Consider the following 15,904-nt stretch of genomic DNA (forward strand, 5'->3'; position numbering starts at 1 on the left):
TGTGTCGGTGCGTGTGTGTTCGACCCTGACAGCGTAGTTTGCAGTTGTTTTGTTCCGACAAGTAATGCTATTGCGTCAAACATTTCCTCTCAAAGTAAGAAATCTCCGCTAAAATAAGAGGACTACTTGCAGCCAAGGTTACCAGCTTAATGCGGGCGCGAGCATGCTTTGCTTCGAACTTGTCAAATACGCATGTTCGTCCTTCCCAACATTAACTATGTCTATTTTCGTCATTACCTCCCCCCCCCCCCCCCCCCCCCTCCCCTTCCTCCCTTCCAGCCCCTATACTGCCTCTATTTCCTCCTTACCCTGAGCAAGGTAGCCAACTGGGCAAATCGATAGTTAACATTCCTGCTTTTTATTTAACCCCTTCCTCTCCTTCTTCAGCACCACCATCCTTCTAATTTCTTTGTGAAGATGGAGATAAACTGTGGTATTGAGAGTGCCTTGAACGCGTTGTTTTGATCCATGCTCTTCTAGAAGACGTCGATATTTGCGTTTTTACGTTCTTGTTCGTAAAAAAAAAAGAAAAAAACAATGCCAAAAGCACCTGTTCCTGCTTCGTGCCAAGTATGTCAGTGGCTTACAAGGTTAAAAAAAAGTGGGCAATTAAAAAAAACGAGAAAAGTAGAGGAGTTTTCTGCTTGTACAAGCGCAGAAAAATATGCTACAATGGGCGTGTAAATCAGGATTTTGATGGCAACGCAGGTTTCAGGAGCTCTTCACAAGATTCAAGGCGTGTTCCAAGGCGGACCTCTGACTCTGAAGAACAGACGCCCCCGTGTGTGCCAAAGCACGCACCTACTTCATCCCCGTCAAAAAAGAACCGACCCAAGAATTTGAAGGTAGCTTTCGAGAGCTTGGATGTCGACACTAGACTGAGCACCTTTCATTCTGAAAATGGGAGTGCTCGCTTCAGGACACCGCCGTCCAGAGCACATCGACTGGAGGAATTCAGCCATGTGCCCACAGGTGGGTTACGGATGCCCTTTGTTCGCACGCTCTGACACCGCCGTAGTAAGCCAACGATCAGTGGTTACTGGGTTGCAGCTATCAGATGAGTCCCTCCATGGCGATTCAGACGTCACTGCCTTTCGCGTTACATCTACGAATGGAGTGTCGCATGAGCACCCCGGACCTCCGACATGCTCAAGCGGCCATCGCTGGCGCGCAGCACCGGCAAGCTCGTTGGGCAGAATAAACGAGGGAACATATAATAACGCATTTTGTGCATGGTATGTACTATCGATCAAAAAAAGTTTACGGACCACGGGATCTCAGAAAACACTAAATATCCGAGCAGCCTTTAAAAGTAGTCAGTAAAACCGTACATCACAATGTTGTTCGCATATACCAGTAGAGGCTGGAAATGGGAATACCAGGCTGCGTTTTGAGGCTGCGGAGAAATTCAGCTTTTTGTCAGATCCCTTGGTCCGTAAACATTTTTGGTCGATAGTATTTTGGCCAGAGCTACTTGAACATATGCTTTCAGAAGCGTTCCGATATCAGAATAACGGTGTTTGTCAGACGTACTACTAATAATTAAGCTATCTATCCCCTTGGTCGTATGACTTATAACAGACAATTTTCTCTTTTTTGGCTTCCCCTTAAATAAAAATCCGTGCACACGTACGTCAAATAGTATACGTGTGCGCCCTATGAGAAATAAACAGTTAACTTGCTCACGCAAGAACTGTACGGACTAGTGCTGTACCACCGTATCATTCTACGTACAAATTCTTTTGATTATAATATACACAACGGGACTTCACTCACGGTAGTGAAACCATTTCACGATATCTCTCTTCACTAGCACCCCCCCCCCCCCCCCCCAGATCCCATTTTGGGGGGTGTTAATTTATTTTATTTTACACTTCAACATTTCAAAAAAGAAAAACGAAAAATTGATGCGCTCTTTATTGGGTGGCATCATGCACTGGCATCGGTACGTACGTGCTTGGCGCAGTTAACCGAATTGCAGCCTGAAAGCAAACGTGATGAGGCCACCTCGCGAACTCACATGTGATGTTCGACGCACGATATGAGAAAAATAGGGTCAACTGAAAGAGGGCGTACCGGCTTTTTAGTTGAAAATGGGCAGGGAAAAAAAAAAAAAAAAAACGTTGCAGCAGAGGGGATTGAGAATACGCAACATCGGTTCAATTTTGTCGTTAATGGTACCGTTCGAGGCAGCCTCTCATGCCTTCGCAGGCTTTTTTCGAAAACCTTACGGTATTGCGAACAATAAACAACATTATTTCTGCCATAATTACCTCAACCAAATTTTTGTGCATGTATCATGTATAGAGCCGAGATGACGTGCGATGATTAACAGTGGGCGCACCAGGGAAGCCAGACTGAGGCTTCTCTTGTTTGTCCACTGCTAATCAATTTATGTTTCCATCATCACACGGCTTCTTTACTTCGATGGTCATATACCGTTTCCCCTGCGAACCGAAACGCGTGCTTTCTGGTGTTGCGGACAGGTGCAAAGAGGCCCAGTTTTGTTCCTACGCAGGGCACAGACTGCAGCTGCAACGTACGGGTCATTACGCGGCCATAACTGTGCACCCACGCGTAAAGCTACGCGATATGCATTCCGTTATTTATCTATGTGCCCTTGCGTTAAGCCTTGCAACCATTTTGTAAATATATATAGATGTGCGTGCGCACGCATGCCGTAACGTCGCTGAACTGTGGCGCGACGTTTACGTTCAGTAAAAAACACCCTTGCACAATGCTTCAGCCGCAGCATCTTCAGCCGACAAAACCTTTCATGCATGAGGCGCCCTGTTACTCCCAACGTACTCCGAGATAGATCAAACGAGTCGCGAGTAAAGTGATCACTTAAAGAGCACCCAGGAGAGGAGCGGTAGGAAAAGTTTAGGTGTCAGGCCGGGACACAGTCAGGGGTTCAATGTTATAAAGCGGGATTTTGTACTTAAGACCATCGGATGCTGATGCCTTCCTGGTGGACGCCAATGCATGACCAAAGTAATGGGCGTTTTAAGTAATGGGTGTTAATTAGATGTTTCTACTATAATGTTTTCTAATTGAAGCGACTGAGAATATAGTAAAATAACTATTTGCGACATCGAATCGAGTACAGGGCCGCGATGTTGTAGCGATGCCTTCCGCTCGATTCTATGCCACTCTAACCATCCATCGTTCACTGCCGGCGGATCCCATTGAAAACGTGGGCGGAACGTCGCTCAGCACGAAAAGGAATTGCATCGGAAAAGGCATCGCGGCCCAGAATGGTTCCGGGCAGGGAAACAATCGCAGAAGGTTTCAAAGAAAAAAACAATGAAGTTAAGCGTACGTGGTTATTTAAGACGGCAATGTCCTATTTCCCATCTTTGTACCTAATATGACAATCCACAGAAGTCCGTCTCAATGTGTCTGCGTGAAGAGAATGTATTCTGCGAAGGGAACGAAATGTGTTCAAGAAGGAATTGCCACCTCAGCTGTAGTTTCATGCGCTTTTTCTTTTTCTTCAGTCTTATAAAGACTACTCTCAGCAGAACTTTTCTCTCTCTCCTGTCGCAAAAACAAGCCCCATAAAGCAGGTTTTCCCGTATACAGGTCTCACTCGCCAAGTACCAATAAACGCTAGCGTCGTTAAGCTTCTCGATGTGCATTCAGGTCATGTTACGTCTCAGCTCCTTCCAGATGCGTTGCATTGCCACTGAGTTATGCCTTGGTAATGTGCACTCTTTCCGGGCAGCACTGGTGTTTTTTGAAAGCCACGAACAGATCGACTAGATCACAACGGATGATGAGACTGCATGCTCGTGTGATGCCCGTCTTAGACACCTGGTAAAACATAGGCTGTGCTGTTTGGCTGCCGCCACAGGTCGCAGGCGAGGGGTGGCGTCGGCCGAGCCTTCTCCGCGGCCCAGCCGACGCGCGTCAGTCTCCTCGGCGGCCAGCGACGACGGCTGCTACCGGCGCATGGGAGACGTGGTGTCGCGGCGCACGTTCCCCACCGTCGAGCCCCTGGTCGGCGACGCCGTGTACGCCAATGTTCCACTTCTGGTGCGGGGAGACGAGCCAGCACCTGCCCAGGGGTCGCCCGTTGGCTCTTCTAGGGAGTCGGTCGGCTCGGCGCCCGTCTACGGCCATCGAGGTATTTGCGGCGGGAAGAATTCCCAGTGAACTATGCTTTTGTGCGTCGCGAAGGTGCCCCATGTTGTGTTGAAATTTACAGAGAGCCCGGGGCAGTCGGTCGCGGCGGATGAAGCATAGCGGAAAATTAACTGTTTTTTTTATTGAACTAGAAATAATCATGGATAGGGATTTCAATCATTCCTGAAGTTCAGTAACACCAGTTAGTTTTGCATATATGCGTACATATACATATACATGCGCAAGCACACAAGGTCGTCAAGGAAACATAATGGTGATTGTTCCAACGTTTCGGCTTGTCGAAAACGTCGGAATAAATTTCAGTTTTTTTTTTTTTTTTCTTTTTTCCAATGTGGGCTTGCTCTACTATCAAGTACGGTTTCCAGAAAAGCTCCTCTTTCCATTACGAGCAGCCTTCCTTGATTCGGAGGTCCTAGATTTGTCTAGAAAACGGCGTTTCCATTCGTTTTGATGTAATCGACGAGAAGCACGCATGATACAGATAGAATTAAGTGTTACTTTTTGTCCGTGCGCACCTGAATGTACAAAATATTCAGTCAGGAGGTTAAAGTATTCAATCCCAGGAGGGCATTTATACAGTGCTCGCAGTAGGGACATTTCTCTGTCTTTTCGCCAACCAGTGGCGGGAAAACAAGCGCACTGCCCGAAGGGGGGTGTCAAGGCTGTCGCCGTGACCAAGACCGTGCATAGTGTTTTGTCACGGATTCTTTCTCTCTGCTGTCATTATTTAGTTCCTGCTTTTGCACAAGACACACCTGGCGACATCAGGGGCCGAATCCACAAAGCTTTCGTTCGTAATGTCTGATTGGTCGGCCGCCATCGCTAGTAGAGAGAGAGAGAGAGAGAGAGAGAGAGTAAAGAGACAGTAGGCAGAGAGTTTTCCTAGATATACTTGACTGTGGCGCGAAATACATTTCGTGAAAAGGGGACAGTAGAAAGGAGACAGTGACAGTGAAAAGGACACAGTTCTGTCCCCCTTTCACGAAATTTATTTCGTGCTACAGTCAAGCATACCTACGAAATCTTAGCACCAACTTGCCCAAGAAGAAGTTCTTTTGTAGGCAGAGAGGTTAACCGGAGTAACTGTCCGGTTAGCTATTCTCCTATTGGACGGTTTTCGTTCTTACGAACTTAAGTAGCGTAACAATTACTTGCGAATATGGGCCCCGATTGTTATCGCGAGTGCTGTAACTGCTGTATGAAGGCCAGCTCATTATTAATGTGCGCGAAGCACCGAGAACATCCTCAAATTGTCTCGATGACAGCCGGTTGATCTAGAATGCACGATGACGCCCCAAAAGAGGGGGCTGATTATTCGATTATTATTACCCATTTCATTCGACCGCTGACCATGTTGCCACTATCGCTACCGTCAAGTTGTAGGTACATTCATGTTCAAGTGTGTACGTGTGTGCATGTGTGTGTGTGTGTGTGTGGGGGGGGGGGGGTAACACGCCGCGTTGAGTTATGAAATTATAGTGAAATGCAATGAAGTCATGTCAAATCATTTCTCGTTTAAGAATCTGTGGCAGTATTCACAGAGCATTTCATTATGAAGAGCTATGTCTGATTGGTCGTTTGCTTTGCCAGCCATTTCATCCTCCATTCCGATAAGCCTGCGCCCGTTCTTACGAAGTCTCTTGCTTACGAACAGTGGCCTGGTGCATTCGTACCCCAGGTCAATGTAATATGACGACTCTCATCGTTCAGTTATCTTTTATTCTTATCCACTGGGCCGACTGGTAAATTCTATACCGATATACACGGACGTGGCGTCGGCGATGTTATTGATGAATAGCGAAAAAAAAATTGCTGTGAGGTCCTGTTTTAGTGACTGAACTCCCCTCCTCTACATACTAATCCTAGTTGCCACTCGGCAGTCAAATGTATTGCGGTCAAAAAACGTTGAATTTGAATGATGGACGTCAAGAACAAACATTAATGTGTCTCTTCCAGGATCCGCGGCCCCACTGATTCCGTCAAAGAAAGACATTTCCAGGCCGAAGTTGCGAAGCAGCGATTCTGAAATGGGCGTGGCAGTTCCTGCCAACAAGTCTACGAAAGTCTCCAAGCCAAAGCCCTTCGATTTCCTGCCGTGGTGCTTGTGCTCCAAAGGTACGCTGAACCTAATGTGTACTACGTCTTCATTGTCACACAAAAATATTTTTTCGGGTCACAGCGAGAGATGAACGTGTTGCTATACTGTATATGAATTCAGCCCATCACCGCCAGTGCGTAGTGCGCAGTTAAACAGTTGCCTTGGCTTCTGAATGCAGCCATTTCTTCGACGAGACTGTTACGTTGCCATTGAGGCTGATTAAACCTCGGAGCGGTTTCAGCAAGGGTTACGGGATCGCGTCCACTGCGCAGGGAGCACTGGGCGCTCGAGCCTGCCGTACGGAAAGCCGCGTCAACGACCGCGGCTGCCGGCCGTGGCCGAGGAGGCATCGAGGCGCAACTCGACTGACATCGGGACACCCGAGGGCGAGCTGGGCTTCCTGCAGCACCTGTGCCTATGCGCCGTGTGTCGCGCCCAGATGCAGTCCTGCCAGCTTCTAGCACAGCTCGTGAGTGAAGCCCAAGGCGCTGCCGGTGAGTGCTGGTGCGCTACCAGGGGAGGCACACTGGAACACCTGCGTTAATAGAGAACTTGCGCAGTTAGTTTTAGTGTACGTGCCCCGCAAATAATAAAGGAAAAAAAAAACACAATAACTCGTCTCACAGAAACGCTGTGTTTCTTCCTGTCGGCGCATTAAGGTCCTTATTGAACTATTCCTCTACGTGCTATCGCGCCCCCTTCAAAGGCATCGAATAAATAAAATTCGGGCGCCTTCAACGCGTTTGCCTCCACTTACTTCGACAATACAAGGGCACGAGCGGGACTTTCTCGTTCTGTGTCCACGTGCTGAACATAAATTTGTAGCGAGGTCGCCGAGGAAGGAGGAGACGGCGACGAACATATTTATTGCACTCGACTGCTGAGACCGGCGCGACATGAGAAAGCCGATGAACGAGGCATCCGATTGGTTCGAAGTCTACGTCAGCTCTGCTTTGTTCGTCCGCACCCTGTTACTCGCTTGGTCCTTGCATGATAATCAAGGGAGGTGGTCACGGCAATGTTGATCGCAATTCGGTCCTCTTTTGCTCTCAGTTATGACTGATACCTTGCACAACACTGGACTGGACTCCGACTTTCAGAATTTATCAGTGGTATGCATTTATTGTATATTCGCATCTCTCCTTTCTGCCCCCATCATTTTTCATCGCTCTTTCTTCCTGCTCCTGTGCAGGGTAGCAGGCTAGTGCACACTCACTAGGGTCGACTTCTGCGCCTTCTCTGTAATAAATTATCTCTCTACCTTTCTCTCACTCACTGTCACGACCGGTCAACATGCCAGTTCTTACGATGCGCTCTTGAGGACGAACACTGTAGCGAATGCGTGCTGTGAGTTCCAGCTCGTGACAAAACTGACAAAGCTATGATGAATAAAAAATAAAATAATATAAACGCCCGAAAGATATGTTTTAGTTGTCTTAAATGATGAAAGGGAAGTTTTTTCTTAGTTTGACGTCAGTTCTTCACTGTGGCGGAGAGCTGACGGAGGTGTTCAATTATTGGGGAGTGTGATTTGGCCGGATAATTAGGCGCGGAATTCTTCACCACAGCAATGTCGCAGTTGGAAGTAGGCTAGAACATCGAAGTTTTCGGATATGTAAGACAGGGAACGTCTAGGCTTTTACATGTTGTTCTTTCTTTACTGTGCACTTAAAGGCGTGTGATCAGCAGTTGCCGAACAAGGGAAGCCTCAGCTTGGAGCCAACGTTTTGACAAGGAGACCTATTTTCGTTAGGGCAAGTCTCCTTGGGGAAACCTTGGCTTCAAGCTGGGACTTTCCTTGCTCGGCCATTGTTGATCATTTCAAGTTTCCATCTTCTTGTGAACTCCTGTCTCATAGAAGCTTCTCTATGATAAGAGTTAGATGATCAAATCTTGTGTCTCGGAGGAGTGCGATCAGTCCTCTATGCTGTTGTGGACAGTAATAACTTGTACAAGATACCCGGAGTGGGGTGGGGGTTTGGAGGGGTGGTGGGGGGTTGTAAGCGGAACTGGAATAATGGGGGCGTTGCGCTATCTCTGTGTTGACGATGTAGCATGTTAAGCCATCTTGTTCTGTCGAGTTACCGCCAATAATCATTGTAAACACTCCATACGCGGCACATCCGTGAATAACAGATATTTTTGGTTAGTCCAGTCTTTTATTTGGTTCAGCCAATGATATAGGCTCTTAACAAGTGGCAGTGGATAAACGTAAGCAACAGTTGGATTCTATCCTCGATATATAAACACATCGGGCGTTGCTTGCCTTGCGCAATTAGATAATACACTGGGTAGACCCAGCCTTATAACCTAAATGAATCGTGAGTGTTATTTTGTTCGTTCTCATTAAGTGAGAACATATAAATATCAGTCAGTCACAGATAATCGAAACTGGCTTCAACATGGGTTCGGCACCACGTATTCGAGTGGAGTAATCAAGGCCAGTGATTGTGAGGAAAACTCGCGCAGTGCCGTGTGATAGTTTCGAATTTTTCTCTCTGACATGGCCACTTGGCGGGCGACGCATGCTCGGCAAGGCCCTCTCGCAGCAATCCAGTCGCCTCTGGGATTCGGCCTGTACCGCGGCCGTAGGCCGGCGCGGCTGTCCGATCCGGCGCCAGCGTTGGACAGCCCTTCGTCCGATGAGCAGCACGACTCGTTTGAGAGCGGTATCCGCGACGAATTCAGCTTTCTGCGGGAGCCCGAGTCCGAGGACTCCACGTTCTACGACGACGATGTCTACCCCGTCCATCTCCCCGAGCAAGGTGAATGCAGCTCGGCCACCTCTGGACATGTGCTTGCACTATAAAAGCTGGAAAGCACGGGAACATTGCGTGCCGAGAGTTGTACTGAATGGTGTCGCGATAAATCAGCACAGGCCAAAGCAGCGTGGTTAGAAAAGCACGGGGACAATTCAGCTCTGCGACAGGAATGACCGCAACCTAGCTATTTTGTCATGTTTTGTCGCCTGCCATTGTGTTATGGTATCGTATACTGAGCGTTGATGGCCTCATTGTGCTGATCAAGGGATCCACATCAACTGAGGCCAATGCACTTTACATGAAGATAATGCCTGAATATTGACGTTCTTAACACCACAGGCCGCCCAAGCACGTTTCGTGTGTGAATAGTCCCGAAGTGAAACAGGAACAAGTCATTCTTTTTTGTCGGTTTTCTGCAAAGTAGAGGGTAGGTAGAGGCAACGTGCCGCGCTTGTGACACGAAAGGAGTACTGACGGCCTGCCCTTGGCTACAATTAAGGTATCTCGGCAATGCGCATTCTTCGCGAGAATTTTTCTTATATGACAGCGGCTTCGTGAATATCTGTCGCATGCATTTTATTTATAAAGTAGGGCAAGCTGTGACAATTCAGGCGCTAAACTTATAAATTATTTTCTTACTGAAATGTGCATAAATCTGCACGAAAGGGCGATAACACAGTCATCTTACAGCCCTTGGAAGCGAGCCTACCTGCTAATCACTCCACATGGCCGTTTCGCTAAATGCACGCCTTGCGGGCATGGCTGAGTGACAAATTAGGGGAGGGGGCATGAAAGGGGGGGCGCTTGGTAGGAAAGCTAAGTTACTAGCCACATTGACCGCGGTACTACGCGAATAATGCGCCGCAGGAACAGAAATCGACAGAGAAAAAGCAAAGTGTTAACCAGTTTGCCACCCTGCATGGGAGAAATGGCTAAAAGGATAAAGGAAATGTAAATAATGTAAGGTGTGTTATAGGCTGGTGTTAGCTCGTGAGGGGCGACCTGGCGCGCTTCGGGGGTGTGACAAATAAATCCTATAACTTCCGCTTTATCATAATAATATTCTGGGGCCGAATTCGCGAAGCTCTTGTTCGGAAGAGCAGTCTGCCAATGGCAGGCAACCTTCGCTAATAATACGTCCAACATGGTGGTTGGCTGGCATTTGCTCTTACGAACAGTTCCAGCGCAAAAGCTCTTTTTGAATACGGGACCTTAGTGCATTTTTGTTAAAGCGGCTGCGGTGACATAAAACCCCAATTTAACAAGATATATAGTGAGTGTTAAGAAACAAATCTATTGTATAGGAATAGCGGAACATGGAAGAGATAAAAGCATTGCTTAGAGCTGGTGATGGTTTTTGTTGCAGGTTGTTCTTCCGTCCTTAGTACAGGAAGCTTCCGCTCAGCCCCTACCCAGTCCTAATGAACTTTTATTCTAGATTCGCTTCCGATTTAGATTGCCTCGAGGACGTACTACGCCATAAAAATTGTTCGTACACGGGAAAGAAAATTTACGCTGATGAGAGCGCAATACAGGTGCGTATATATACACAGCGTTCATCATTTGACTTCATATCATGGCGGCCAAGAAGATAAAACGGTAGCTTAAGCTCCGAACTATACGCTGAGAGCTGTAACCTGACGCGGCGCCCTTCGGTTGGCGGCTTTTTAGTCTTCCGAACGGACCGGGCACGCGCGACGTGGAGGAAGATGACGGACCTTGACCGCGTGTGCGCGCGTGTCGCGCGCTTTCGGTTCAAAAGAACCAGTGCGGCGGCGGTGGCGGTGGTGTCACGCGCCCAGCGGTTCCGAAGGACCGCGGTCCGAGCCCAGGTCGTCCGCGACATGTAGCGGCACCGCAGGGGACCAGCAACTTTCCATCCAGCGTCCAACCCGGTCCCCGATGACGAGCCATCATCAGCAGCAGAGCCAGAGTACCATCGCACTGTCCTAACAGAGTGAGCGCACACTAGGTTCAGGTCGGGCACAGGGCAATGCATCGTCGTGCAGCGCGGCGCTAAACGCGACGGGGACAGAGCCGTACGTCCGTAACATGTAAGGAATCACAGACGGCAACATTAGGCGAAGCCGACAGACGTTGAGTGCATGCATGGCAGAGCGATCTCGTTGGCACAGTCGTAGATTCCGTAAAAGCGAGTACGTATTCTTCCTGCTGGCCGGAAAGTCGGCAGAAATTAGCCGGCGGTTTCGTCCTTACTAGCTGGATGCAACAATGTGATCTCAGTGCCACTTGAGACGCCACTTGAGTTGTCTTGAGTGCTGTACGTATACTGCCGTGAATAAGTAGCGCGGCACAAAGATCTTCAAAAAGGAATAATAATTAAAGAAAGACGGGTGAGCATTTTTGCCCAAAGTGCGATGTACTGAACCTGACATGTCGCACAAGTTGTATACGTACATGACTAGCGAAGGCGGCGAGCCTATGGCAAACATCTCTTAGCAACGGAAGACTTTGTGAAACAAAAATGTTCTTACGCTAGAACTGGTCGTAAAGAGTTGATGTCAACTGAGCATAATAGCGAACTGGGCGGGTTGGTTGTGTTACGAGTACGGTAGCGCAAGACGAGGACAAGGAAGGAAACAGGATGGGCGCTTTCTTGTCCTTTCATGTCCCCGGCCGTCTTGTCTTGCGCTACCGTACACATAATGAATTATTACCGACTAGCCCGGTTGTCAGTTATAAAATTGGTTTTCGTTCATTTTGGAAACGGCCTACCTGTTGAATGAGGGACAAGGTAAAGGAGGAAAATGGCGCACGTGTCTTCTTTTCCACCTCTACATTGTCCAGTTCTACGCGCCTTTTCCAAAATGAATTAATGCCACCCAATGATGATGTTGGAGATGTTATTAGCGAAAGTGACCGTGAAAGAGAAAACAGCACTTACGAACCGAAAACTTTCTGAATTTATATCCTGGGACCGTATTCACGAAAAGCTGTAACGCAGGAATTGTTTGTAAGTGCGAATTCCAGCCAATCCTGATACTGTACATAAAATTAGCGAAGGGGGTCAGCTAATGGCAAAGAGCGCTTACTAACGTACTCTCACTTTGCGTAAACGGCCCCGAATTCCTGTTTGGTTCGGCTTCACTTCGCGCCTCGAGAGGCGCTGTTGAAGGGGCACATCACGTTAGCGCTTCATCATTCATTTTAAGCTTTTTTACCGCCTGCGATCGTCTTGCTCTTTGTTTTTTAGAAATCGTCGACATGGCCCAATGAAAATGTAGTCTTCTTTTTCTTGTATTTTTTGCTTGAAAATAGACGCTTAAAAGTTGCATTCATTTGATTTGTAGAGGCACTGTCTAGACTGTATGCGAAAACTAGTATTTATTGCGTGAATTACATTTGTGGCAAGGTCTAGTAGTTCAAGCGCACACATTAGCCGAAGGTACCCAGGATTCACCCTTGAGGCAGAGTAAGATTTTTTTTCTAAACACCCTTAGGAAAAACACTGACAGACTTTGAGGCGCCCATCACGGTATCCGTTGCCGACACGGTATCCAATCGGTCCGTTTCCATAGTCACTCACGAAGTTTCGATAAGAGTTATGTTCAGGATGAAACTCTAAACCAATATTTGGCTGCAAAAGCGAAAGGATGCGGTATCACAATCGTGAGGGTGCGCGCATCTGGTAGCAGAATGTGCAAACCCTTCCATTCCGCGCAGTTTCAAGATCGTACCGGCGGGCCCTTGGCCCCATTAACATTACAGCATGCGGCACGCCAGTTTCGCGCCATTGCTTTGTGGGCGTGCGGCGCGGAGTGAAACGCGGTGGTTCTAACGGACGAGCCTGGTGGCGCAGCTTGCTTCAAGGAGGACTACGGCAGCGGCGGCGGCGGCGGAGAGGAGGCGGACCGGCATCCGCCCTGGTCGGGCCCAGTCGGAGGGCGCTCGGCGACGACTGCGGCCAAGTCTGCATCCAGCGCCAAGAGGAGCGCCAGTCCGGCCGAGCACCGCCGCAGGGGAGCCATGGGTAACGTCCTCTCCTGCTTCCACGGCTCGTTTTCGCCGAGCGAGGCCGAGACCGAGCACAAGCTGCTCCCCGTAGCGCCCAAGCCGCCGGCAGGTGAGTGTATTTGTATGTACATGTTCCCAACCACATGCCTCTCCCAGTTTTTAATTTTTTAACAGCAGCGCCTCCCGATTTTACCTTGTACGCGAAAGTTCTCAGGCGAATCTCACTGGGCCAGGATAACTGCTCCACTGGACTTTTCGGCCTCGTACCTCCCTACGCTCAGAGAGCGCGAAAAAAGACAAGGAGGCAGTTCTCGTGGCCAACTGCGCATCTCTGTCTTTTACCGCGCTCTTCTTGTTATCGCTCAATAGTTCGGGGAGGCGCGATAAGTCGATGTGCATTCCCCTGATGATGCATTTTGCAGCCGCAGCATATAGCAAAAGCGATACGGGAGTTGTCATCGAATGTTGTGGCGCTCCACACACTCGCCTTTCGCGAGCGTGGTCTTGTGGCCGCAATCACTCGTTTTCGCACAGGGTGTAGCGTGCTGTTATTCGCAGTAGTTGCGCAAATGCGTCGGCATGGCAATTTCGTTAGTGAACTGTTTAGGCTGCATAGACCGCACAGCGGCAGCGAAGTGAGTACTCACGGACAGACACGCGACAGCGCCCTGTATGGCTGTTTGCTCTTCTGTTCGTCTTAGAGCCTCTTGATGTTCGGTATTCGCTGCCACCTTGTATTTATACATACAAATTTGCATCGCACATTGTATTATAGTACGGTAACAAACATTATAGCTAGTGTTGGCGTGGGAACTACGAATTATTTAGCCATGATCAACTTTCTCATGGTTATCATTAGTCTAGAAGTTACGAAAGTAACCCGAGAACTTCGCTACCTGTCTGGCATGCCAGAATAGACACACAGAAAAAAAAAACTTCATTGAATGGTCGTATGGCAGGCACCATTGATCTATGAAACAGAAAGAGTGTCTGCGACGCACATCTGAACACAAGCTTACCGATGGCAATTTAAACATGTACGTGCCGCTTACCTAATTAGTTGCAGAAAAAGCCGCGTGTAGGAAAAATGAGCTCTATAATAACCGCGAACTAAAGCAATTTTCGGAGTTCAAACAATTTTGGCACACGTTCTGCTTTCCGCAGTTAACTTTGACACCTCAAAAAAAAAAAAAAAATATATATATATATATATATATATATATATAGTTTTTTTCCTCGTCCATGCGCGAATGATATTACCATTTATATAAGAACCGCAGACGTGACAGGATTTTGATTTGAGCTTCATCTTACGAGGTACAGGGTCGACCACACCTAAGGTGAACACCTCATTAGTATTCAAGACATCATAGAAGCTGATGTTCAGTACATGATTCGAAAAATTATTATTGTGTTTATTGACACATGATTACGCATCGTATAACGAACATTTGACTCGTGAAGTAGAATAAACGCTGTAGTTTTACCGGCTTGAATACTAATGAGGTGTTCCCCTTAGATGTGGTCGACCCTGTACATAGGGCTAAAAAAAGGCGTAAAATTCTGTGTATTTCACTTGCCCAACGAACAACGATTTGTAGCTTCCGCCTGCGCAGATTTCACCTGCACTGCATTGCACGGAATCTATTGGGGAAAGCGAGCTTGGCTAGTGTTGTGTGGGACGCGCGTCGTGATCGTGCGTTGGCAGACAGCGTAACACAAACGGCCTCTATCGATTTTCTTTTTTTTAATAATTTCTCCCGCCGGCAAGTTTATTTCTTCGCCATCACAAAAATGCCAGCGACTTGCTTTCTACCAAATTGTTACCGAAGTGGGCCAGAAACGTCGTTTGCTACGAGCACAAACATCTATATGAGAAAGGGCGCTAAAACGTCGTTCGCAATTTAACGCGAACGATTCGATGCAAACTTAACTGTCGAAGAAAAAAGTTCCAGTTGATGTGCCCCCAAAATTGGCGTATAAAAAAAAGAAACAAAAAACTTCGTGTTTTTAGAATGGCACATTTTTATACTTTCGAAGAGTGGCTGCTCGTTAGTAATGTTTTGGTCAGAAATGTTTTCAGACCCATCATACGCACTGTTCAAGCGAATTGCCGTAGGCAGCGCAATAAATGTAAAGCCGCGTTTTCTTTCTCTCTCTCTCTCTTTTTTTTGATAGCCACATTATTCTCTGCGGCGGATGTCGGGAATTGCACGATTATCGCCGATAAATTTGTTAATCAACTGAAGTTCACCGATAAAACATTTAATTCATAAAGTTAGGGAACATATTACAACTGCTAAATTGAAGCCAGCGAATGCAAATGTCGTGTCAACCTACTAGTAATCTGAGACTATGGCACTAGTTTCTAGACACCTGCCCCGCAAAAGTAGCGCGAAACACATAGACGTTACTTGGAGTATTTCTGGCAGCATTGAAAAAAAAGGCCTTTGAGAAAATTGTTACGTAAAAAACCAATGCATTTTGCTCCACATTTGAGGATGGATATGTCGAAATCGGTCCTAGCAAATTTGTAAACTGGCGATTCCTATAGTTTATATACTGTTTACTTCAAGTGCTATGTTTGTCTTGTAGTATTTTTTGTTGATTTATCGGGGCTCTAATTTTTAGATTGGCAGTTTCTACAAGTTCGATCTTTTTGTTTCCGTCTAGTTATCGCGCGTAGTAGTCTAATTTGCTGTTAAAGTTAACCGATGGTCTCGTCGGAGCCCTTGTGTTTGGGATCATTGTAGTTTACGCAGCGTCTCTTTACGAATTATTTAACTCGCTCGAATTCACTCAAAAAATCTTGGTCTGGGCCTAAAATAAAATGTAGATGCCTTCAACAATCGTTGGTATTAATTAAAATGTGAGTTCATTGACCTTAGTAGCTAATCAGCTTATTATTGCCCATTGCGAA

General features: G+C 47.3%; 2 protein-coding genes across 3 annotated transcripts in view; both read left to right on the forward strand.

The window, feature by feature from the left end:
* Positions 1-3,648: 3,648 nt before the first annotated feature.
* Positions 3,649-6,791, forward strand: LOC125946488 (uncharacterized). The gene is made up of 4 exons (XM_049670010.1): positions 3,649-3,703; positions 3,857-4,129; positions 6,106-6,264; positions 6,520-6,791. Exons 1-4 carry the CDS (start codon positions 3,649-3,651, stop codon positions 6,789-6,791), a joined length of 759 nt encoding a protein of 252 aa, XP_049525967.1.
* Positions 6,792-8,791: 2,000 nt separating this feature from the next.
* The window catches only part of LOC119436143 (annulin), a 76,119-nt gene continuing 69,006 nt past the window's right edge, over positions 8,792-15,904 (forward strand). Inside the window, exons 1-2 of one of the 2 annotated variants that reach the window (XM_037702905.2) lie at positions 8,792-9,012; positions 12,830-13,093. In XM_037702905.2, the coding sequence (XP_037558833.2) occupies positions 12,997-13,093 (97 nt within the window). In that variant the 5' untranslated portion in view covers positions 8,792-9,012; positions 12,830-12,996. Of the gene's footprint in view, positions 9,013-10,846; positions 10,967-12,829; positions 13,094-15,904 lie in introns of those variants that run through there. The other variant, XM_049655689.1, reaches the window with a different exon arrangement.

This window comes from Dermacentor silvarum, chromosome 1 (assembly GCF_013339745.2).
Source record: "Dermacentor silvarum isolate Dsil-2018 chromosome 1, BIME_Dsil_1.4, whole genome shotgun sequence".
In the NCBI taxonomy this organism is placed as follows: Eukaryota; Metazoa; Arthropoda; class Arachnida; order Ixodida; family Ixodidae; genus Dermacentor; species Dermacentor silvarum.